Source organism: Myxine glutinosa, chromosome 1, assembly GCF_964187855.1.
Source record: "Myxine glutinosa chromosome 1, kmMyxGlut1.1, whole genome shotgun sequence".
In the NCBI taxonomy this organism is placed as follows: domain Eukaryota; kingdom Metazoa; phylum Chordata; class Myxini; order Myxiniformes; family Myxinidae; genus Myxine; species Myxine glutinosa.
This window is the reverse complement of record NC_136261.1, coordinates 63,481,883-63,504,974: the sequence shown is the minus strand read 5'-3', so window position 1 is coordinate 63,504,974 and position 23,092 is coordinate 63,481,883. Positions and strand designations below refer to the sequence as shown.

At 45.2% G+C, this 23,092-nt stretch overlaps 1 protein-coding gene across 11 annotated transcripts in view; it reads right to left on the bottom strand.

Annotated features, from left to right (window-relative positions):
* The window catches only part of LOC137417668 (chloride channel CLIC-like protein 1), a 58,102-nt gene that overhangs the window by 6,190 nt on the left and 28,820 nt on the right, over window positions 1-23,092 (bottom strand). For 6 of the 11 annotated variants that reach the window (XM_078772486.1, XM_068103563.2, XM_078772501.1 and 3 more), the window contains exons 5-7: window positions 12,404-12,616; window positions 12,118-12,258; window positions 4,168-4,261 (exon numbers count right to left, since the gene is read on the bottom strand). In XM_078772486.1, the coding sequence (XP_078628612.1) occupies window positions 4,168-4,261; window positions 12,118-12,258; window positions 12,404-12,616 (448 nt within the window). Of the gene's footprint in view, window positions 1-4,125; window positions 4,262-12,117; window positions 12,259-12,403; window positions 12,617-23,092 lie in introns of all 11 variants that reach the window. The other 5 variants (XM_068103560.2, XM_068103559.2, XM_068103562.2 and 2 more) reach the window with 1 other exon arrangement.

The window sequence follows — 23,092 nt, the reverse complement described above, 5'->3', positions numbered from 1 at the left end:
TACATTTTGTAGTCCATTGTATAATTTAAATAAACATAAATGCAAATTTCACATGTGGAAAAAGTAAGTACACACCTACATTTATCACTACCGGTACTTCATATACCTAAAATTAGAATCAGGTGCACCAGCTCAGGTGCAAATGATTAGAACATCATGGGAGAGGATCTTGGAGGAACCTGTCTTATTTAAACCTCAGACATTTAGTTTGGTTTGCTCTTTGTTGTTGAAGTGTGCGGCGTCACCATGCCTAGATCAAAAGAGCTCTCTGAGGCCTTCAGAAAGAAGGTTATAGATGCCTACGAGTCTGGGAAGGGATTTAAAAAAATCTTCAAACAATTTGAAATCAATCATTTGACTGTCCGGAAGATCATCCACAAGTGGAGAAGATTCCAAACAACTGCCAACTTGTTCATGCCAGGTCGCTCCAGTAAGTTCAGCCCGAGAGCAGACTGCAAGATGCTGAAAGAAGTCTCTAAGAACCCCAGAATGTCATCACGGGACCTAAGGGTAGCTCTTGCCACTGTTTATGTCAAAGTGCACGAGTCTACCATTAGAAAGAAGCTGCACAAATTTGATCTACTTGGGAGGTGTACCAGGAGGAAACTTTTGCTGTCCAGAAAGAACATCAGGGCAAGACTAAAGTTTGCCAATGAACACCTAGGCAAAGACCAGCAATTCTGGAACAATGTGCTCTGGACAGATGAGTCAAAGGTAGAGCTATTTGGCCACAGTACCAGAAGACATGTTTGGCGAAAAGCAAAGACAGCATTTGACCACAAGAACCTGATACCAACTGTAAAGCATGGTGGTGGAAATATTATGGTTTGGGGCAGCTTTGCTGCATCAGGGCCTGGGCAGCTCACCATCATAGAATCCACGATGAATTCTTCATTGTACCAGAGGGTGCTTGAGGATAATGTGAGGCCATCTGTCGGAAAGTTGAAGCTCAACCAACCTTGCAACATGACAATGACCCTAAACATACCAGTAAATCCACCAAGGAATGGCTGAAAAGAAAGAAATGGAGGGTTCTGGAATGGCCAAGTCAAAGCCCGGATCTATATCCCATCGAGATGTTGTGGGGGGATTTGAAACGAGCTGTGCATGCAAGAAACCCCTCAAACATCGCACAGCTGAAAGAATTCTGCATGGAGGAGTGGGCAAAAATTTCTCCCAGTCGATGTCAGAGACTGGTAGACAGTTATAAGAAATGCCTACCTGAGGTTGTTTCTGCCAAAGGGGGCAAAACCACCTATTCACCCTAAAAAATCACCAATAAACTCCAATACATTCAGAACTCCGCTGCCCGTGTACTCACCCATTCCCGGACCCGTGCTCACATCACCCCCGTCCTTTACAAGCTTCACTGGCTCGCCATCCCCCAGAGAATCCAGTACAAAATCCTCCTCTTGACATACAAAGCCCTCCATAACCAGGCCCCATCCTACCTGGCTGACCTCTCCAGACACACTCCCACCCACAACCTCCGCTCTGCTGGTACCAACCTCCTGACCCCCTCCATCCGGACCAAATTCAGATCCTGGGGGGACAGGGCCTTCTCCATCGCTGCTCCCACCCTCTGGAACTCACTACCTCACACCATCAGAGACTCCTCCTCACTCACCACATTCAAAACATCACTAAAGACCCACCTGTTCAACACTGCATTCAACATTCAACCCACAGCATTTAACCCCTCATTATCTCTTTTCCTTCTCCCTCCTTTTGATTTAAATATTTCCCTATTGATTCTTGTCTTTTTGCAATTGTTGTTTTCATGTATTGTTATGCATTATGTTTTGCACTCTGTAAAAGCGCCTTTGGGCTTCTTGAAAAGCGCTATACAAAATAAATGAATTATTATTATTATTATTATTCGAGCCAAGGGTGTACTTACTTTTTCAACATGCGAAATTTGCATTTATGTTTATTTAAATTATACAATGGACTACAAAATGTAAATGTTTCATGATATTTGTTATATTATATCACCTTTATCTATCAATATTGTTGAAATGAAGATCAAATAGCTGAATGTTGAAATATGTTGAAAAAGTCAAAACTTTACATGGGGTGTCCTTACTTTTTCACGTGACTGTATATATATATATATACAGTATATATACAGTGGTACCTCGGCTTACGAGTGCCCCAACGTACGAGTTTTTCGAGATACGAGCCGTCGCTCGGGCGGTTTGTTGCTTTGGGATACGAGCCGAGATCCGATGTACGAGCTCAAAAAATTTATTTTTTGAATTTTCCGGTTGTGGCTTCCGGTTCCGGTCACGCAGTTATCTTGCCGTGAAAGCATCTCTGCCGTGTATCGCTGCTGTTTTGTTTGTGAAAGTGGTTTTTTCTGTAAAATTTCGCGTTTTCAACCATGGGTCCGAAGAAAGTGAGTGCCAAGGGTGGGCCTGAGAGGAAGAAGAGGATGATGAGTTTGGATACGAAACACGCAATCGTCGAACAACATGAGCGAGGTATGCGTGTTGTCGACTTGGCGAGGCAGTACGATCGTACTACTTCGACGATATGTACGATTTTGAAGCAGAAGGAGTCGATAAAGGCATCCTGGTCATTGGTCCTGGCATCAAGAAGTACCTTTTGGAGAATAAGCTACCCCTGCAAGCCCTTCTCGTCCTTGACAATGCTCCCGCACACCCACCAAACCTCGTAGACGACATCCTTGAAGAATTTGCATTCATTAAGGTCCGCTACCTTCCACCCAACACCACCCCTATCCTGCAGCCCATGGACCAGCAGGTGATTTCCAATTTCAAAAAGCTCTTCACCAAGCACCTGTTCCGGCGCTGCTTTGAGGTTACGGAGAGCACAAACCTCACCCTTCGAGAGTTCTGGAAGGATCACTACAATATCGTGGCCTGCCTCAGAATTATCGACATGGCCTGGCAGGGTGTTACAAGGAGGACCTTAAACTCTGCATGGAAGAAGCTGTGGCCTGAGGTTGTGTCCGAAAGTGTTAGTGCTACTGAGGAAGTGTTAGTGGTGGAGGAGATTGTGTCCCTCGGAAGGTCCATGGGCCTGCAAGTGGATGAAGACGACGTTAACGACCTCGTCGAGAAACACAATGAGGAACTGACAACGGAGGAATTAAAGGAGCTACAGCAGCAGCAGAATACGGAGGTTTTGCAGGAACTAAACGCGGAGGAGCCAGAGGCGGAGGAGGTTATCGCGACAAGTGAGATAAAGGAAATGTTGGGAATGTGGGAGAAAATTTCAGAATTTGTTCAAAAGAAACACCCTGAAAAAGTTGCAACAGGTCGTGCGTTGGCGCTGTGTAACGACACTTGCCTCACTCATTTCCGAAAAATTTTGAAAGGGAGGAAGAAACAAACCTCGTTGGACAGGTTTTTAGTGAAACGCCCGGCAAGCGAAAGCGAGGACAGTGTGGCGAAAAAGGCAAAAGGTATCTCCTCCACCTCTGCCAGCATCTTCGTCTGATCTTCAAGGTAAATACATACAGTACACTTAATAAAACCAGTTTATTTCTTTACATTCTCTTGTATTATGTACAGTATATACGAGGTCGTGCTTGTTTATACATTATTTGTTATTTATAAAGTACATTTTTGTTATTTAAAAGCACCTAACAAAAAAAATTGGTGTTTTTTTTTTGAGGCTGGAACGGATTAATAGCATTTCAATGCATTTGAATGGGAAAATTTGCTTTGACTTACGAGCGATTTGGCTTACGAGCTCCGTCACGGAACGGATTAAACTCGTAAGCCGAGGTACCACTGTATATATATATATATATATATATGTAGATCAAGATGCATGGAATCCGGTTTCTAATAATTTTCGCTGTCCGTGTTTGTCCATCATCTAAAAAGTGTCGTTGTAATTCATAATTCATGTAAAAGTACATTGCTGCTTACTCATTTCTTTGACCCGCACGTTATTCATGTATAAGCTCCTCCACGAGCCTTAGATCGCAAAATATTTTCTGCATCTTGTACGCTACATTTTCACCCACTTTGCCAAGCTCGTTTCATTTTTCTTTATTATTTATGTTTATTTTGAGGAAAACACATCACATGCACTGCATTGATCATCTAAATTATAAGGCTTCAAACTGTTGAGTGAGTGATAAAGTTTTACTTCTACAAACTTGAGTGAAACGTTTTGTATGAAAAGCCTTGCCCAAGAAAAAGTCGACCCAGTTTCCAGAGGGCGAGTCCGTACAACAGTCGGGGTGAGACTTGGTCACGACTGCGTGTTGTTCTGCAAATGCCTCCTGGTGGTACATGGTGGTGGTACCACATTAGGATGTGTGTCACCCTGTTAGTATTTATAAGCTCCAGGAATGATAAATGCCTTAGAGTAAAATGCAATATCCTCTGCCTTGTGCTTCAAAATATTTTTGGATAAATGACGATGGGCTACCAATTTATCATGAACCCATCGGGTAGGTGGTGAAAATCAAGTACAGGAAAGGAAGGGAATGATAGAAAATTAAAGGTTGGGAATGGTAATGATTGGAAAGAAAAGGAAGGGAAGGGGTATGATTGGAAAGAAAAGGAAGGGAAGGGGTATGATTGGAAAGAAAAGGAAGGGAAGGGGTATGATTGGAAAGAAAAGGAAGGGAAGGGGAATGATTGGAAAGAAAAGGAAGGGAAGGGGGATAAATTGGAAAGAAAAAGGAAGGGAAGGGGGATAAGTTCGAAAGAAATAGGAAGGGAAGGGGAATGATTGGAAAGAAAAGGAAGGGAAGGGGAATGATTGGAAAGAAAAGGAAGGGAAGGGGGATAAATTGGAAAGAAAAAGGAAGGGAAGGGGGATAAGTTCGAAAGAAATAGGAAGGGAAGGGGAATGATTGGAAAGAAAAGGAAGGGAAGGGGTATAATTGGAAAGAAAAGGAAGGGAAGGGGTATGATTGGAAAGAAAAGGAAGGGAAGGGGAATGATTGGAAAGAAAAGGAAGGGAAGGGGGATAAATTGGAAAGAAAAAGGAAGGGAAGGGGGATAAGTTCGAAAGAAATAGGAAGGGAAGGGGAATGATTGGAAAGAAAAGGCAGGGAAGGGGTATGATTGGAAAGAAAAGGAAGGGAAGGGGGATGATTGGAAAGAAAAGGAAGGGAAGGGGGATGATTGGAAAGAAAAGGAAGGGAAGGGGGATGATTGGAAAGAAAAGGAAGGGAAGGGGGATGATTGGAAAGAAAAGGAAGGGAAGGGGGATGATTGGAAAGAAAAGGAAGGGAAGGGGAATGATTGGAAAGAAAAGGCAGGGAAGGGGTATGATTGGAAAGAAAAGGAAGGGAAGGGGGATGATTGGAAAGAAAAGGAAGGGAAGGGGTATGATTGGAAAGAAAAGGAAGGGAAGGGGAATGATTGGAAAGAAAAGGAAGGGAAGGGGTATGATTGGAAAGAAAAGGAAGGGTAGGGGTATGATTGGAAAGAAAAGGAAGGGAAGGGGAATGATTGGAAAGAAAAGGAAGGGAAGGGGTATGATTGGAAAGAAAAGGAAGGGTAGGGGTATGATTGGAAAGAAAAGGAAGGGAAGGGGAATGATTGGAAAGAAAAGGAAGGGAAGGGGGATAAATTGGAAAGAAAAAGGAAGGGAAGGGGAATGATTGGAAAGAAAAGGCAGGGAAGGGGTATGATTGGAAAGAAAAGGAAGGGAAGGGGAATGATTGGAAAGAAAAGGAAGGGAAGGGGGATAAATTGGAAAGAAAAAGGAAGGGCAGGGGTATGATTGGAAAGAAAAGGCAGGGAAGGGGTATGATTGGAAAGAAAAGGAAGGGAAGGGGAATGATTGGAAAGAAAAGGAAGGGAAGGGGGATAAATTGGAAAGAAAAAGGAAGGGAAGGGGGATAAGTTCGAAAGAAAAGGAAGGGAAGGGGAATGATTGGAAAGAAAAGGAAGGGAAGGGGAATGATTGGAAAGAAAAGGAAGGGAAGGGGTATGATTGGAAAGAAAAGGAAGGGAAGGGGGATAAATTGGAAAGAAAAAGGAAGGGAAGGGGGATAAGTTCGAAAGAAAAGGAAGGGAAGGGGAATGATTGGAAAGAAAAGGAAGGGAAGGGGGATAAATTGGAAAGAAAAAGGAAGGGAAGGGGGATAAGTTCGAAAGAAAAGGAAGGGAAGGGGAATGATTGGAAAGAAAAGGAAGGGAAGGGGAATGATTGGAAAGAAAAGGAAGGGAAGGGGAATGATTGGAAAGAAAAGGAAGGGAAGGGGTATGATTGGAAAGAAAAGGAAGGGTAGGGGTATGATTGGAAAGAAAAGGAAGGGAAGGGGAATGATTGGAAAGAAAAGGAAGGGAAGGGGTATGATTGGAAAGAAAAGGAAGGGAAGGGGAATGATTGGAAAGAAAAGGAAGGGAAGGGGAATGATTGGAAAGAAAAGGAAGGGAAGGGGTATGATTGGAAAGAAAAGGAAGGGTAGGGGTATGATTGGAAAGAAAAGGAAGGGAAGGGGAATGATTGGAAAGAAAAGGAAGGGAAGGGGGATAAATTGGAAAGAAAAAGGAAGGGAAGGGGTATGATTGGAAAGAAAAGGCAGGGAAGGGGTATGATTGGAAAGAAAAGGAAGGGAAGGGGAATGATTGGAAAGAAAAGGAAGGGAAGGGGGATAAATTGGAAAGAAAAAGGAAGGGAAGGGGGATAAGTTCGAAAGAAATAGGAAGGGAAGGGGAATGATTGGAAAGAAAAGGCAGGGAAGGGGTATGATTGGAAAGAAAAGGAAGGGAAGGGGAATGATTGGAAAGAAAAGGAAGGGAAGGGGGATAAATTGGAAAGAAAAAGGAAGGGAAGGGGGATAAGTTCGAAAGAAAAAGGAAGGGAAGGGGAATGATTGGAAAGAAAAGGCAGGGAAGGGGTATGATTGGAAAGAAAAGGAAGGGAAGGGGGATGATTGGAAAGAAAAGGAAGGGAAGGGGGATGATTGGAAAGAAAAGGAAGGGAAGGGGAATGATTGGAAAGAAAAGGAAGGGAAGGGGGATGATTGGAAAGAAAAGGAAGGGAAGGGGAATGATTGGAAAGAAAAGGAAGTGAAGGGGAATGATTGGAAAGAAAAGGAAGGGAAGGGGGATGATTGGAAAGAAAAGGCAGGGAAGGGGTATGATTGGAAAGAAAAGGACGGGAAGGGGGATGATTGGAAAGAAAAGGAAGGGAAGGGGAATGATTGGAAAGAAAAGGAAGGGAAGGGGGATGATTGGAAAGAAAAGGCAGGGAAGGGGTATGATTGGAAAGAAAAGGACGGGAAGGGGGATGATTGGAAAGAAAAGGAAGGGAAGGGGAATGATTGGAAAGAAAAGGAAGGGAAGGGGGATGATTGGAAAGAAAAGGCAGGGAAGGGGTATGATTGGAAAGAAAAGGACGGGAAGGGGGATGATTGGAAAGAAAAGGAAGGGAAGGGGAATGATTGGAAAGAAAAGGAAGGGAAGGGGGATGATTGGAAAGAAAAGGCAGGGAAGGGGAATGATTGGAAAGAAAAGGAAGGGAAGGGGGATGATTGGAAAGAAAAGGACGGGAAGGGGGATGATTGGAAAGAAAAGGAAGGGAAGGGGGATGATTGGAAAGAAAAGGAAGGGAAGGGGAATGATTGGAAAGAAAAGGAAGGGAAGGGGGATGATTGGAAAGAAAAGGCAGGGAAGGGGTATGATTGGAAAGAAAAGGACGGGAAGGGGGATGATTGGAAAGAAAAGGAAGGGAAGGGGAATGATTGGAAAGAAAAGGAAGGGAAGGGGGATGATTGGAAAGAAAAGGAAGGGAAGGGGGATGATTGGAAAGAAAAGGCAGGGAAGGGGGATGATTGGAAAGAAAAGGAAGGGAAGGGGTATGATTGGAAAGAAAAGGACGGGAAGGGGGATGATTGGAAAGAAAAGGAAGGGAAGGGGAATGATTGGAAAGAAAAGGAGGGAAGGGGGATGATTGGAAAGAAAAGGAAGGGAAGGGGGATGATTGGAAAGAAAAGGCAGGGAAGGGGTATGATTGGAAAGAAAAGGACGGGAAGGGGGATGATTGGAAAGAAAAGGAAGGGAAGGGGAATGATTGGAAAGAAAAGGAAGGGAAGGGGGATGATTGGAAAGAAAAGGAAGGGAAGGGGGATGATTGGAAAGAAAAGGCAGGGAAGGGGGATGATTGGAAAGAAAAGGACGGGAAGGGGAATGATTGGAAAGAAAAGGAAGGGAAGGGGGATGATTGGAAAGAAAAGGAAGGGAAGGGGAATGATTGGAAAGAAAAGGAAGGGAAGGGGGATGATTGGAAAGAAAAGGAAGGGAAGGGGGATGATTGGAAAGAAAAGGAAGGGAAGGGGAATGATTGGAAAGAAAAGGACGGGAAGGGGAATGATTGGAAAGAAAAGGCAGGGAAGGGGAATGATTGGAAAGAAAAGGACGGGAAGGGGGATGATTGGAAAGAAAAGGAAGGGAAGGGGGATGATTGGAAAGAAAAGGAAGGGAAGGGGGATGATTGGAAAGAAAAGGAAGGGAAGGGGGATGATTGGAAAGAAAAGGAAGGGAAGGGGTATGATTGGAAAGAAAAGGAAGGGAAGGGGTATGATTGGAAAGAAAAGGAAGGGAAGGGGTATGATTGGAAAGAAAAGGAAGGGAAGGGGTATGATTGGAAAGAAAAGGAAGGGAAGGGGTATGATTGGAAAGAAAAGGAAGGGAAGGGGTATGATTGGAAAGAAAAGGAAGGGAAGGGGTATGATTGGAAAGAAAAGGAAGGGAAGGGGTATGATTGGAAAGAAAAGGAAGGGCAGGGGTATGATTGGAAAGAAAAGGAAGGGCAGGGGTATGTTTGGAAAGAAAAGGAAGGGAAGGGGTATGATTGGAAAGAAAAGGAAGGGAAGGGGGATGATTGGAAAGAAAAGGAAGGGAAGGGGTATGATTGGAAAGAAAAGGAAGGGAAGGGGTATGATTGGAAAGAAAAGGAAGGGAAGGGGTATGATTGGAAAGAAAAGGAAGGGAAGGGGTATGATTGGAAAGAAAAGGAAGGGAAGGGGTATGATTGGAAAGAAAAGGAAGGGAAGGGGTATGATTGGAAAGAAAAGGAAGGGCAGGGGTATGTTTGGAAAGAAAAGGAAGGGAAGGGGTATGATTGGAAAGAAAAGGAAGGGAAGGGGGATGATTGGAAAGAAAAGGAAGGGAAGGGGTATGATTGGAAAGAAAAGGAAGGGAAGGGGTATGATTGGAAAGAAAAGGAAGGGCAGGGGTATGTTTGGAAAGAAAAGGAAGGGAAGGGGTATGATTGGAAAGAAAAGGAAGGGAAGGGGGATGATTGGAAAGAAAAGGAAGGGAAGGGGTATGATTGGAAAGAAAAGGAAGGGAAGGGGGATGATTGGAAAGAAAAGGAAGGGAAGGGGTATGATTGGAAAGAAAAGGAAGGGAAGGGGGATGATTGGAAAGAAAAGGAAGGGAAGGGGTATGATTGGAAAGAAAAGGAAGGGAAGGGGGATGATTGGAAAGAAAAGGAAGGGAAGGGGTATGATTGGAAAGAAAAGGAAGGGAAGGGGGATGATTGGAAAGAAAAGGAAGGGAATGGGAATGATTGGAAAGAAAAGGAAGGGAAGGGGTATGATTGGAAAGAAAAGGAAGGGAAGGGGTATGATTGGAAAGAAAAGGAAGGGAAGGGGTATGATTGGAAAGAAAAGGAAGGGAAGGGGGATGATTGGAAAGAAAAGGAAGGGAAGGGGGATGATTGGAAAGAAAAGGAAGGAAAGGGGTATGATTGGAAAGAAAAGGAAGGGAAGGGGTATGATTGGAAAGAAAAGGAAGGGAAGGGGTATGTTTGCAAAGAAAAGGAAGGGCAGGGGTATGATTGGAAAGAAAAGGAAGGGAAGGGGGATGATTGGAAAGAAAAGGAAGGGAAGGGGTATGATTGGAAAGAAAAGGAAGGGAAGGGGTATGATTGGAAAGAAAAGGAAGGGCAGGGGTATGATTGGAAAGAAAAGGAAGGGAAGGGGGATGATTGGAAAGAAAAGGAAGGGCAGGGGTATGATTGGAAAGAAAAGGAAGGGAAGGGGTATGATTGGAAAGAAAAGGAAGGGAAGGGGTATCATTGGAAAGAAAAGGAAGGGAAGGGGGATGATTGGAAAGAAAAGGAAGGGCAGGGGTATGATTGGAAAGAAAAGGAAGGGAAGGGGTATGATTGGAAAGAAAAGGAAGGGAAGGGGGATGATTGGAAAGAAAAGGAAGGGAAGGGGAATGATTGGAAAGAAAAGGAAGGGAAGGGGTATGATTGGAAAGAAAAGGAAGGGAAGGGGGATGATTGGAAAGAAAAGGAAGGGAAGGGGGATGATTGGAAAGAAAAGGAAGGGAAGGGGAATGATTGGAAAGAAAAGGAAGGGAAGGGGTATGATTGGAAAGGAAGGGAAGGGGTATGATTGGAAAGAAAAGGAAGGGAAGGGGTATAATTGGAAAGAAAAGGAAGGGAAGGGGTATAATTGGAAAGAAAAGGAAGGGAAGGGGTATAATTGGAAAGAAAAGGAAGGGAAGGGGAATGATTGGAAAGAAAAGGAAGGGAAGGGGTATGATTGGAAAGAAAAGGAAGGGAAGGGGTATGATTGGAAAGAAAAGGAAGGGAAGGGGTATAATTGGAAAGAAAAGGAAGGGAAGGGGTATAATTGGAAAGAAAAGGAAGGGAAGGGGTATGATTGGAAAGAAAAGGAAGGGAAGGGGAATGATTGGAAAGAAAAGGAAGGGAAGGGGTATGATTGGAAAGAAAAGGAAGGGAAGGGGGATGATTGGAAAGAAAAGGAAGGGAAGGGGTATGATTGGAAAGAAAAGGAAGGGAAGGGGTATGATTGGAAAGAAAAGGAAGGGAAGGGGAATGATTGGAAAGAAAAGGAAGGGAAGGGGGATGATTGGAAAGAAAAGGAAGGGAAGGGGGGTGATTGGAAGGGAGGGGGACTAATTGGAAAGAGACGGAAGAGAACGGGAATGATTGAAAAAAGAAAGAAGGGAAGAGGGGTGATTGGTAAAAAAAAAAGTAAGGGAAGGGGATGATTGGAAAGAAAACTTAATGAAGGAGAATGATTGGAATGAAAAGGAAGGCAAGGGGAATAATTGGAAAGAAAAGGAAGGGAAGAGGGATGATTGGAAAGAAGGGAAATTATCGGAAAAAGGGAAGGAAAAGGGAACAACCGGAAGGAAAAGGGCGGGTGAGGAAGTATTGAAAAAGAAACATGAGGATTAGCAAAATGTGAGGGTCAAGTATTTGGCATGCTGGTGTGAAACAAACAGAGGCAATACTCCTGTTGCTCACCTGGTAGAATAAACAGTATACTGCACGGACTAAAGGTATTTTAAACCAATTTCAATGGTTGCTAGAAGACAGGACAGCAGGTAGAATCATATTAACATAATCATAAACTTTAAACAAACAAACAAAAAAATACCTATTTTGTGGGGCAAACCACCACCCCTCCCCCAACCCCGTATACCTCATCAGACCCCATTTTTTCTAATGCCTTGAACAAACATTGGTACATCACGGGTGATGAAGGTTGTTGTGAAGTTTTATCGAAATTGCGTGTGTAGTTTCTGAGAAGGAAGCAAATACCTATTTTGGGGGGACCCCCACCCCCTCTGTGGAGCCCCAAAGGGGCAGTTTTTTTTTTAATGCTGTGAACAAACTTTGGTACAGTACGGGTGGTGAAGGTTGTGGTGAAGTTTCATCAAAATAGTATGTGTAGTTTCAGAAGAAAAAGCAAATTCCTATTTTTTTGGGGGGGGGTGGGGGGGGGGTCAAACATGGATCCACTTTGACCCCGATTTTTTAATGCCGTGAACAAGCTTTAGTCACAACACAACAAATATCATTTGTGCCAAGTTTGGTCACAATCCCATCAGCGGTTTCGGAGAAGAAGTTGCAAGTGTTTACGGACGGACTGATGGACGGACTGACGGACAACGCGCCATCGCATCAACTCCCCTGATCAACTCCCTGAACTTCCAGGTGAGCTAAAAATGTGGCCATTTTAAGTATGTAATAAAAAGATGCTAACCCCCTCGGCCCTCACCCTAATCCAAAGTTTACACACCATAGACTTTAAATCGTCTGTGAAATTTCAATGAAATATCAAAGGGTTGAACAACGGGTCAGGTATCAGTTTATATAAATAGCTCGAAAATGTTTCAAAAGTCTCACCTTGTACAGGAGAAGGTAATTCCACAAGAAGCTAAGCATAAATAGTATCAGCAAGATGATTTGTGGCTGTATTAGCCAACGGATCAAATACCAAACATCGGTTGCGATGCAGACGGTCAAACACAAGATGAAAATTGCAACCTGTTGCGAGGACAGAACTTTATTCGCAACTCACATCGATTTCAAAGTACCGTATGCTTGTCATGAGATTATTCAAATTGGCAAAATATATCCCAAACAACAACAATATTTTAAAAAATTAAACAAAACGGCCGTAGGACTGTACCTGAGCTAGCAACACAGGCTCTAACCCCACAGCATCCTGCAGCCGCCAAATGGGATGGTCAATGATGGGCCGGAATCTCCGAAGTAAGGATGCAACACTTCCGGTGTGGGAAACCTTAGTCGCTTTTTCCTCATGTTGTATGACATCTCTCAGCCAAGTTACATCTCTTGTGCTCAACACAACTTCTACGTGGCCCTGAAGTCCAGGAGTCGCCTGCACACACCCCAATCAATCAATCAATCAATCAATCAATTCGGTTTTATTAGAATAAAAGAATAAAGAAAAATGTACATGACTGTAGTCCAAGGACTAATAATGTCAAGTTTACAATATAAATAATTTCACATAGTAACAAATACATTATACAGACAGAAAAAGAAATCGATTATCTATTTGCATTGGTGAATCAATAAAAATAAAATAAATTCATTTAAAAGTTTGAAATGCTTCGTTCAATATATAAATGTCAATTATTACATTCAAAATATCTAAATACTTGTATTAAATAGCCTACACCGACTTAAAAATAGTATAATATATTGTTACGGATCTCCGACGTCGGCTCTCCCCTTATCAAGAGGGGGTTAATCCCCTTGTCTCTTATCTGGCCGCCGCGGTCCTGGAAGTTATAACGTCCTTCCCGGGCAGCGTTAGGTAGGGTTTTAAGGCCTAGGGATTCACTACTACCTAAGTACTAACGCTGACCGGAAACGAGGGAATAACTCCCGCTCAAATCACGGATATCAGGTGGAAACGCCGAGCGGATAGCGATCCGAGCTGTTAACAATGGCTAACCCGATTAGAGCGGTTCCGAATCGTGCCGCGTTTACCCAATGGAGAAAAGACTAGGACGATCGGATGAGAGGAAACCAGGAAAATAGGAAGAACAGATTGGTTTATTAATTATGTACAAATGAGAAGAGGAAAACTTCCGTTTCCTTCCGTTTCCGGTCTTGCTGGCGAGGGTTCGTTTATTCTCAGCTCTCCATGCTATCCATCGAAATCGAAGTTAAGTAATTGTTCCCATTTGTATTTTCGTTATAACTATTTATTTTATGGTGTATATATTGTCTCCCGACGAAGATTTTCGGTGCAAATCTTTCATACCTGTATTGAAAATCGTGTTAATTCGGGTCGTGTTTTGAGGCCTTGTAGTTGTACAGTGAACACTGTACAACCTTGAGGCTTTGTTTTTCTCTCAGCGGTCCGTGTTTTTGTGATCCAATAACTTTCGTTCTCTGTTTTCCCAATCTTTTCACCCCATAGCCCTCTTCCTTGTGTAAATCACAACTCAAAAAAATCCAAAAAAAAAACATTTCCTTCTCTGTTCTCATTCGTTTATTCATTCTTATTCGTTCGTTCGTTCGTTCGTTCTTCGACCACGTGTTTCTCCCCCATTTCCCCAGATAGATTGTCAAATTTCAACTCGTTATTTTATCGTCCATGCGTTATTGTTTTGATTATAGTTACTTTTGGTTTGAATTTCCTGTAACTTGTAATTATTTAATCGTGTTCTGCTCCTCGTGTGCGGCCTTGTAGTTGTACCCCCGTCGGTGTTTGTTATCTTAATCGTGTTTTGCTTGGCTCTTAGTTTTTTTCCCTTCTACCCCGAACATAATACTCTGTCTAACGTTCTAAATCCCCACCTCCCCCCCCCCCCCCCCAAAAACCAAACAAACAAAAAAAAAACCAAAAACATTTATTTTCCTTTCTCCACGTGTACTGTTGACTCATCCTGTATTTTCTGTCCAGGTGTGCTGTTCGCCCCGCCCCCATTAACTCCTTGCCATCCACCGTTTGCCCTTCACGTGACTCGTGGTGGTCCCTCTTGGCTCTCCCCCTGTTGGTATTTTTGTGCACATAAGATTGTTCACGGTTCTGTTTAAATATTATTTAAATATGTATAACCTTTCCCCTTCAGTGTTTTACTCAGTGGTATTTTACAACACGCTGTTTTTCTTCCTATTTAAAAGGCTTTTCTCAATTTCCTCTCCAACTCATTCCACCTCAAAAAAAAGAAATTCAATATCTTATACGTCTCCCTCACTACATGGTCTAAATTCACATTCATTCCATCCCTCCTCCATCATTCTGAACCGGATTGCTAACTTGAAAATCACAACAAACCCAATTTGTTTTCAATTTTTTTTTTTTTTTTTTTTTTTTTTTTTGATACAAGATCGAGGATAGCCTCGATCGTTCTCTGTTTATACAAGAATGTTCGTCTTTCATTAATCATCCACTTTCTAAACTCCCCTCTTGCCCCTCCCATCCAAATCCCTCCCCTTGCACCTACACTCCTAACTCCCCCCTTGCCCCACCACTCTTAAACTCCCCCCCCTGCCCCTCCACTCCTGAACTCCCCACTTGCCCTTCCACTCCTGAACTCCCCCCTTGCCCTTCCCCTCCTAAACTCCCCCCTCACTCCTCCCCTTCAAAACTCCCCCCCAACCCCTCCCATTCAAATCTCCCCCCATACCATTCCTCTCCAATTCTCCCTCCTCCCCCCTCCTCCTCAAAGCTGCCTCCTCCCCACTTCATCTCCCTTCTATCTCATACCTCCACCCCCCCCAACCTTCTTCTTTCCTCTGCCCCCCCTCAAACAACCCCTCACTGTGCCTCATCCCTTCACCTTCAAACCTTTCATCCTCCTCATCCTTCCCTTTCTTGGAACTCTTCTGCAATCGCTGACACACTAACAACTGCTCTCCCTACCTCCCCCTCTCATCCTTCATCTTACCCTACTCCTCCCCTCCCCTGTCCTGTACCCGATGCTCCCCCTCTCTCTTCATTAACGGTATGGACCTCAAACATCTGGGGCCTTCGCTCAAACCTGACTGATCTCTCCATACAGGTTGCTTCTGACAATCCAGACTTGATCTGCTTAACAGAGACGTTCCTCCTTCAAGATGTCTCCGATTCCTTAATATCTCTTCCTGGTTACTCCCTCCTCCGGTATGATAGACCTGAGCCTCGGCCTGGTGGTGGGGTGGCTATCTTTATCAAAAACTCTCTTCCTCACTCTCCTTGCACTGCCCTCTCTCCTCCTCACCCCCAGGAGTACCTCTGGCTACAGCTTCCTCTCCGCTCCCACCTTTTGTTCATATGTGTTCTGTACCGTCCCCCAAACAGTGATGACTCCATCTACATTTCACTGTCTGACAACATGGACCAACTTCTATCCACTCATCCCAACTCTCTCTTACTCATAGGTGGTGACTTCAATTGTCATCATGCCACCTGGTTGGGTGTGGGTTCCTCTCTCACCAGTCATGGCACCTCAGCAAAGGACTTCTGTGACTCACTGGGATTGACACAATCTGTCAATTTCGCGACCCGGATCTCAGCCAATGGAGTATCTTCTCTTCTAGACTTGGTTATGACTAACTTCCCTGCTAATGTCTGCTGCTCTTCTTCTGCTCCAATCGGTTCTTCTGATCATGTGCTTGTCAAAGTGGACATCTCTCTGGCCATTCTCAGAGAGCCTCCTCAGCGTCGACGAGTCTGGCATTTCACTCAGGCTGACTGGGACGGTCTTCAAGCAGCCATCAATCGTCTGGATTGGTCTCCCATCTCCACTGCCTCTGACATCAATTCTTCCTGGGAATTCTTGCAAAGCAAACTGATCTCTCTCATGCACAGATTTATCCCATCTCGCCTTCAGTTGTCTTACCCTTCCTCCTGTCCATGGTACACTGAATCTTGTGGTGAGGCAGTTGCCCTGAAACAACTTGCCTTTGCCTCTTTGAAGGCTAATCCAACTGAAGGAAATCTCAGTTCCTTCCACCAAGCTCGGAACAAGTGTGTGTCTACCCTCAGGAGTGCCAGGAAGCACTATCTCTCCTCACTCAAGAATGAACTCTCAAACCTGTCTCCTTCCTCCAAATCCTGGTGGCGTCTGGTCAAATCCGTTTCTAGTGTTTGTTCCCCCTCCATCCCCTCCCTTACCTCAAATGGCCACACAGTTGACATCGCACGTGACAAAGCCGAATGCCTCAACTCTGTGTTTGCCTCAAAATCCTTAGTCCCAAACCCATCTCTCTCTGTTCCCACCTTTCCCAGTCGAACCAAACTGCTCCTGGATTCTGTGACCTTCTCTCCTGACAAGGTGGAGGAGTTTTTGTCAAACCTCGACTCTGATTCTGCATCTGGACCAGATGGCATCAGCCCACGGGTCCTAAAATCCTGCTCTGCCGCTCTATCTCACCCTCTCTCTGTTCTTTTCACCCTATCTTTTGCTCAAGGTCATCTGCCAGCATCCTGGAAATCAGCAAACATTACCGCTTTACACAAAAAAGGTGCAAAAACAGATCCTTGCAACTACAGACCAATCAGCCTGCTCCCAATTATCAGCAAAGTCATGGAATCCATCATTGCTTCGGATATAAAATCTTTCCTCTTCTCCAATGGCTTGATCTCTGATCATCAATTTGGTTTCAGACCAGGTCACTCTACTCTGGACATGCTGCTTCTGCTGTCTCAACAATGGATGGAGGTCCTCAATGCCAAACAGGAAATCAGAGCTGTCTCCCTTGACATATCACGTGCCTTCGATACGGTCTGGCACCCAGCTCTGCTCACCAAACTCTCCTCCTATGGTATCCATGGAAATCTCCATGCATGGCTTGCGGACTTCCTCTCTGGTCGTAGTCAACGTGTGGCCCTGAATGGATTTCTCTCATCTCCCCTTCCCGTTCAGGCTGGAGTTCCCCAAGGCAGTGTGCTGGGCCCTGTGCTTTTTCTGGTCTTTATCAATGATCTCTCCGACTCTCTGGAAAATCCTCTGTATCTCTTTGCTGATGACCACTCTCTGCCGCTCCATTCCTCTTCCCTCAGATCGGCAGTCTGCAGCCTCCTCACTCTCTGAAGACCTGGACAAAATCACAGACTGGTCAAACATGTGGAACATGTCTTTCAATCCTGACAAATCTCACTCTCTTACTATGTCTCTCCGAAAAGATCGACTGGACAACCCTCCCATCTACTTTCTCAACAATCCTCTCCAAGAAGTTCTGTCGCTCAAGCTTTTGGGTCTCACCATCTGCCATGATCTTTCTTGGGAAAACCACATTTCCAAGCTGGCCTCCAAAGCCAGTCGCCGACTGGGCATCCTCCGTCGTGCGAAGTCCTTCCTAGGCACACCTGAGCTCCTCACCACATACAAGGCTTTCATCCGCAGCTCAATGGAATACTGTTCTCCCCTATGGGCTGGTGCTCCTGCCTCACACCTGGCTCGGCTTCACGCTGTTGAATCCAAAGCTTTCAGAATCATTGGAATCTCCCGCGATGAAGCTATCTCTGAGGGCCTTTCACTCACTCACCGCAGGCAGGTAGGTGGTCTTTCTGTCTTCTACCGACTCCTCTCCGGCCTTGCTCCCCCAGCTCTCTCTGTGCTCTGTCCCCCAAATATTCCTACAGGTCGCACAAGATCTGCCAGCCACCCTCTGATGGTTAAACTGCCGAAATCTCGGCTCTCTGCTCACCTTCACTCTTTCATTCCTCTTTTCTCCCGCCTCTGGAACAAACTCCCACACTCACTTCAATCACACTCCTCCCTCCAGGTCTTCAAAACAGCTGTTCACCACCATCTCTTATCTTCCCCCATCCAAAACCTTGATCTTTTCTACCCCCACTAATTCACCCCAGATCCACCTTGTTTGAAATTCCAACTTCTTTCCTGGAAGTCTTGGCAGTGTCCATATGTTTTATACCTCTCCCACCCACCCCCCCCCTTCCCATGCCTCCCCCCCCAAAGCCCTCTCCCTCCCACAGTTCTCTCGATGTCTCCATGTCTCTCGGTCCCTGCTCTCAAATGTTGTGTTTGTGTCCTTCCCCCTCTCTCCCCATCTTGTCTACCGCTCCCGATGTTATTTGTTTTGTGTGTCTGTTTGTCTTTCTGTGTGATTAATGTTCGCTCTTTCACGAGCCTCGATCTTGTATACAAAAAAAAAAAAAGAAAAAAAAAAAAAAGAAAGAATGTACAAGAAAGAAAGAGGAAGGAAAAGCACACAGGGCAGCCTTAGACAGTCTTACTCTATTCCCTGGACACGGGCCCGATCGCTCTCAGATTCGGTCTCAGACTCCAGACTCACACGGGGATGCAGATGGTAGGGTGGAAGGTCTGGCGATGGTGTCCAGGCTCCAGTCCGGCTCTGGTCCAGCGGACAAAACCCGGCAGGCAGCTCTTCACGTAGTGTAACGCGAGCGGACAATTATCGTGACGGGGAAAGGTAAACTTGGGCTATCGGCGTACATAATATGCGCACTGGCGCTTTGACACGCGCTACCGGTCTTACTCGCCCCAACCGCCCCCTCCCCAATGTACTGTGCGCTGCGGTTCTTGGCAATGCGTGCCGCGCGCCCGCCCTTAGTACAGCGGGTTGCCACGGGGCGTCCTTTGTAATACCAATGCTTGGCTTCAGTCTTCGATAATGAGCGCTGCTCCGTAAGTTGTTATCACAAGCCAACCTCCCAACAAGTCCTTCCAGCCACGATAAGTCCTCTGTGCACAGTCCTGTTCAATGAGCGCCGCTGCATAAGTCCTCCTCAGGGGCTTTGTGTTCGTGCTTTTATAACCCAACCCAGCAACGCAGATGCAACTACTGGAAATGGCCTTATCTAAACACAGACTATGAAATAACTGACGTCCTAAGGTGACCTACGTGTTGCTTGTGGCCTATCTATGGGGTGCACCCTTTAACCTTTAATGATGTTGTTGGGGTGGGTTCTCAAAACCGCAACAATATAACATTACAAAAATTAAATATTCAATCAATTAATGAAAGTATTTAAAATTATACGTCTTATTTCAATAATACAGGATAAATATATCTACTTTGTATTAAATTACACATGCTGGTAATAAAAGTTGAAATCCTTCGAAATTATTGAAGAAATGAAGAAAATCAAAACAAACAGAAAAAAAATTCATTTAAAAGATTAAAATACATTAATCATGTTTCAACTGGACGTTTAACAGTTTCACTAGAGCAGCGACACTAGATTGTTTATATCGCTGAGTTCTTGATTGCGGAATGTGTATGTGGTGAGAATTTCTGAGTCCAGTTCGAGAGAGGCGTTGCCGTTCAGCTGGAAGCAGATCACGATGTTGCAAGGAAGCCAGGATCGATTTCGCAAAGTTGGCGAGTTTAGCATTTCTTCGCGTAGCCAGGGAAGGAATGCTGAAACTGCTTAGGCGATCCCTGTAATGATGTTGATCAGGGTACGCGATCATCCTAAGAGCTCTTCGCTGCACTCTCTCTATGCTATCAGCCTGCTGTACTGTGAGGCCACTACTCCAAACCGGTACACAGAATTCCATCAAAGGGCCAATACACAGTACACTGTGTAGATGAAACACAAGATCTCTGTCTGAAACACCGTTACTCTTCAATTTGCACAATATGTAGAGGCTGCGAGATGCGTGCTTGATGACTTGCTCGGCCTGCGTATCCCACTTAAGGTTCGACTGTGTGGTAACACCAAGGAGGCGAAGTGTCGACACAGATTCAAAAACTACATTTCCCATGGTAATCAAGGAGGGAGGGGAACCATTCCGTAGAAAACTGACATGCATTACTTTGCATTTTTCAGCTTTTGGTTTCATTGCATTCAAACAGCTCCACTCCGAAAGAGCATCTAAATGAGCCTGTAAATGACTGGTATGTGATTTGTGGACAACTTCAGCGATGGTAAGGTTGTCAACATATTTCCATCTTTTCTGAGTGTGTGGGCGTGTCGGCGTGTGTGAGCGTGTCAGCGTGTGCGAGCGTGTCGGCGTGTGCGATCGTGTCGGCGTGTGCGAGCGTGTGTGAGCGTGTGTGAGCGTGTCGGCGTGTGTGAGCGTGTTGGCGTGTGCGAGCGTGTCGGCGTGTGCGAGCGTGTCGGCGTGTGCGAGCGTGTCGGCGTGTGCGAGCGTGTGTGAGCGTGTGTGAGCGTGTCGGCGTGTGTGAGCGTGTCGGCGTGTGCGAGCGTGTCGGCGTGTGCGAGCGTGTCGGCGTGTGCGACCGTGTCGGCGTGTGCGACCGTGTCGGCGTGTGCGACCGTGTCGGCGTGTGCGACCGTGTCGGCGTGTGTGACCGTGTCGGCGTGTGTGAGCGTGTCGGCGTGTGTGACCGTGTCGGCGTGTGTGACCGTGTCGGCGTGTGTGAGCGTGTAGGCGTGTGTGAGCGTCTATATATATTTTCACTTTAAAAATGGCTCTCTGCAACTATTTGTCCAATCGATGAAAAACTTTAAACATAGGAGGGACTCGCCATAGCTAATATTCTATTGCTAACTCTGATGTCATAGGTCACATGGTATGGCAGCCATATTGGATTAAGGGAAAAATTGGGACATCATTTTCTCTGAAACCATGCAAATAAAAAAATGAAAACTTGGCATATGTCATTAATTCCAGAAGGGGTATATATGGTGACAATGATGACGTAATCGGTGAAGTGGTATTCTAGCCATAATTGTTGAATTGAAATCCTTATCCAAAAAAATCTGAAACTTCTTATATCTGATATATGGCCAGATGTGAGTGAAGAATTATATTTACGATATTCATAACCCATGCCAACAAACTATGTGACGTTATACGGTGCATGGATGATACGGGTATATGAGCCATAAGAGTCGCATCTTCAGTTATTATGATGGTATTTTTGTTAAGAATGAACGTGCGAGGCAAGACTATGTGCTATATGAGTGCCGTTCTAGTTTATGCAGAGACAGACATTTCTTGCATTTGTGGGTCCATGATTGGCTATAAAAACCATGTGATTCTCCACAGCCCAATGGCAATGGGAGACAACTGCCTCAACCAAAAATACTTGCGAGTAGTGGTGGGAAGGAAATAAATAAATAATTTGATCATTATCAATTCTATTATATCAGTTTTCAGTCCCACACGTTCCCAAAGGGATGGGAGAGGTTATTTTAATTTGTCTGTATGTGTCAGTCCATGCACAAATAAATTTGCAATACATGTCCTCTAATGATGATGTTGTGGACTCGATGTGGCATTTTCTGAATCCAAAAAGGGCATAACTCAGTGAAAAATTGACGAAACACCCAGAAACTCGAACTTGTTCTGTAACTTATAACAGAGCCACGCACCAAGCTTCAGTTGAATATTGTCGCGTAACCGTGGTTAACACCACAGTTACGGATGACCGATTTGCGAGACTTTAACTCCCGAGGCGAACACTCAATGGCGGACTCAAGTTCAACACCAACGCGCGGAATGGCGGGCCGCAGCGAAGGCTCCGCAACCTTATCTATTAAAATCAAACACCCAGGAAAACTGCGTTCAGATATTATGTACAAAAAGTAATATAAGGGTTTATTAGGAAAAGTAAAGCCAGTGAAAAAGCCCGCCGGTAAATCTAATAACTCTAATAAACCTAAATCGGGACGTCCCCACACGACTGACAGCAAACACAAACGAGGGAGATTAATCACGAAAATAACACGTCCCGTCGTTCAAAATATACGCGGAGATCGGGCTTATCTGTCTTTGTCGTCTTGTATTGTTGGTGTCCAGCACCGCTCCTTCCGGCCCGATCGCACACCACGAGGCCCCTCGCTCCAAGCACCACGCGTCCGACGCAGGCCAGCGGCTCCACTTGACCAGGGACAGGAAGGACTCCTCTCAACTCCACTCGACTCGACGCGGGAGTGCTGGCAGCCAAGTGCCAACGAACTGCTCAGTGCCAACTGGGTGTGCTCTCGTGTGTCTCCTGCGACTCCCTACAACCCGAACTGCACTCGAACTGCGACTGGAATGGCGTGTCCTCTCCAACTCTCCACCACCGCTCAACTCTCTGGTGCCTGCCTGCGTCTGCCAGTGCCTGCCACGAACTCAACTCAACTCCTGAAATGGCGTCCGACCGTCGCCTATATTGGTGGCCGATGACGTCACATTGCGCACTCCTCAGCCAATCAAAGCCTCCCGCGACTCCTGACATCTCCCCCGTTACGCGACCCTGCGGTCCTGGCATAACACGTGCCGGCCAGGTTTGTAGGCCTTTGGAGGTGTACACGGTGGCGGCCAATTGTGGTGGTGTTTTTGACCTGGTTTCCTGTCAATTTAATACGAAGTCCTTGTCAGGGAAAGGGGATTATTTAATGTTGCGCTAAGGACCTAACTAATGTTTATGTGGTTTGCAGTGCCATAATGGACAAAGGTTTGACTACCAGGTGAGACTCACAGGGGCGTTACCTTTAATCCCTCACTATTTAACACTCGAATCTCCAGGTAGATCCACACTCATACATCTTACCCCGACAAACGCCTAAACATCAAGAACTTATTACATGTAGAGTCCCTGTCACGACAGCCGAATACCTACCTATTCAGATCTACCTAGCTCTAGATGTTGCATTACCAAATTCATAACACAGCCCCCCCCCTGGAACCGTAGCTCCTGCAAGGTTCACCGCAGGGCTACCATTCCAGCCTTAACACTTACTGTCACACACTTAATTAACCTATGAAATAAATCAGGAAGGGCTGTGGGAGGTGAGTCGGACTACCTACCTACACTTCCTTAACATGCTGAACCCCTTAACCATCATGCAAGTATGTACATCTTCTTCGTTGTTCCTGTGGAGGGAGGAAACAACAACACACAACACTAACTTAACCACAAAACTTAACCATCTTTCCAAAACTCAAAACTCTAACCTTTGTACATACCC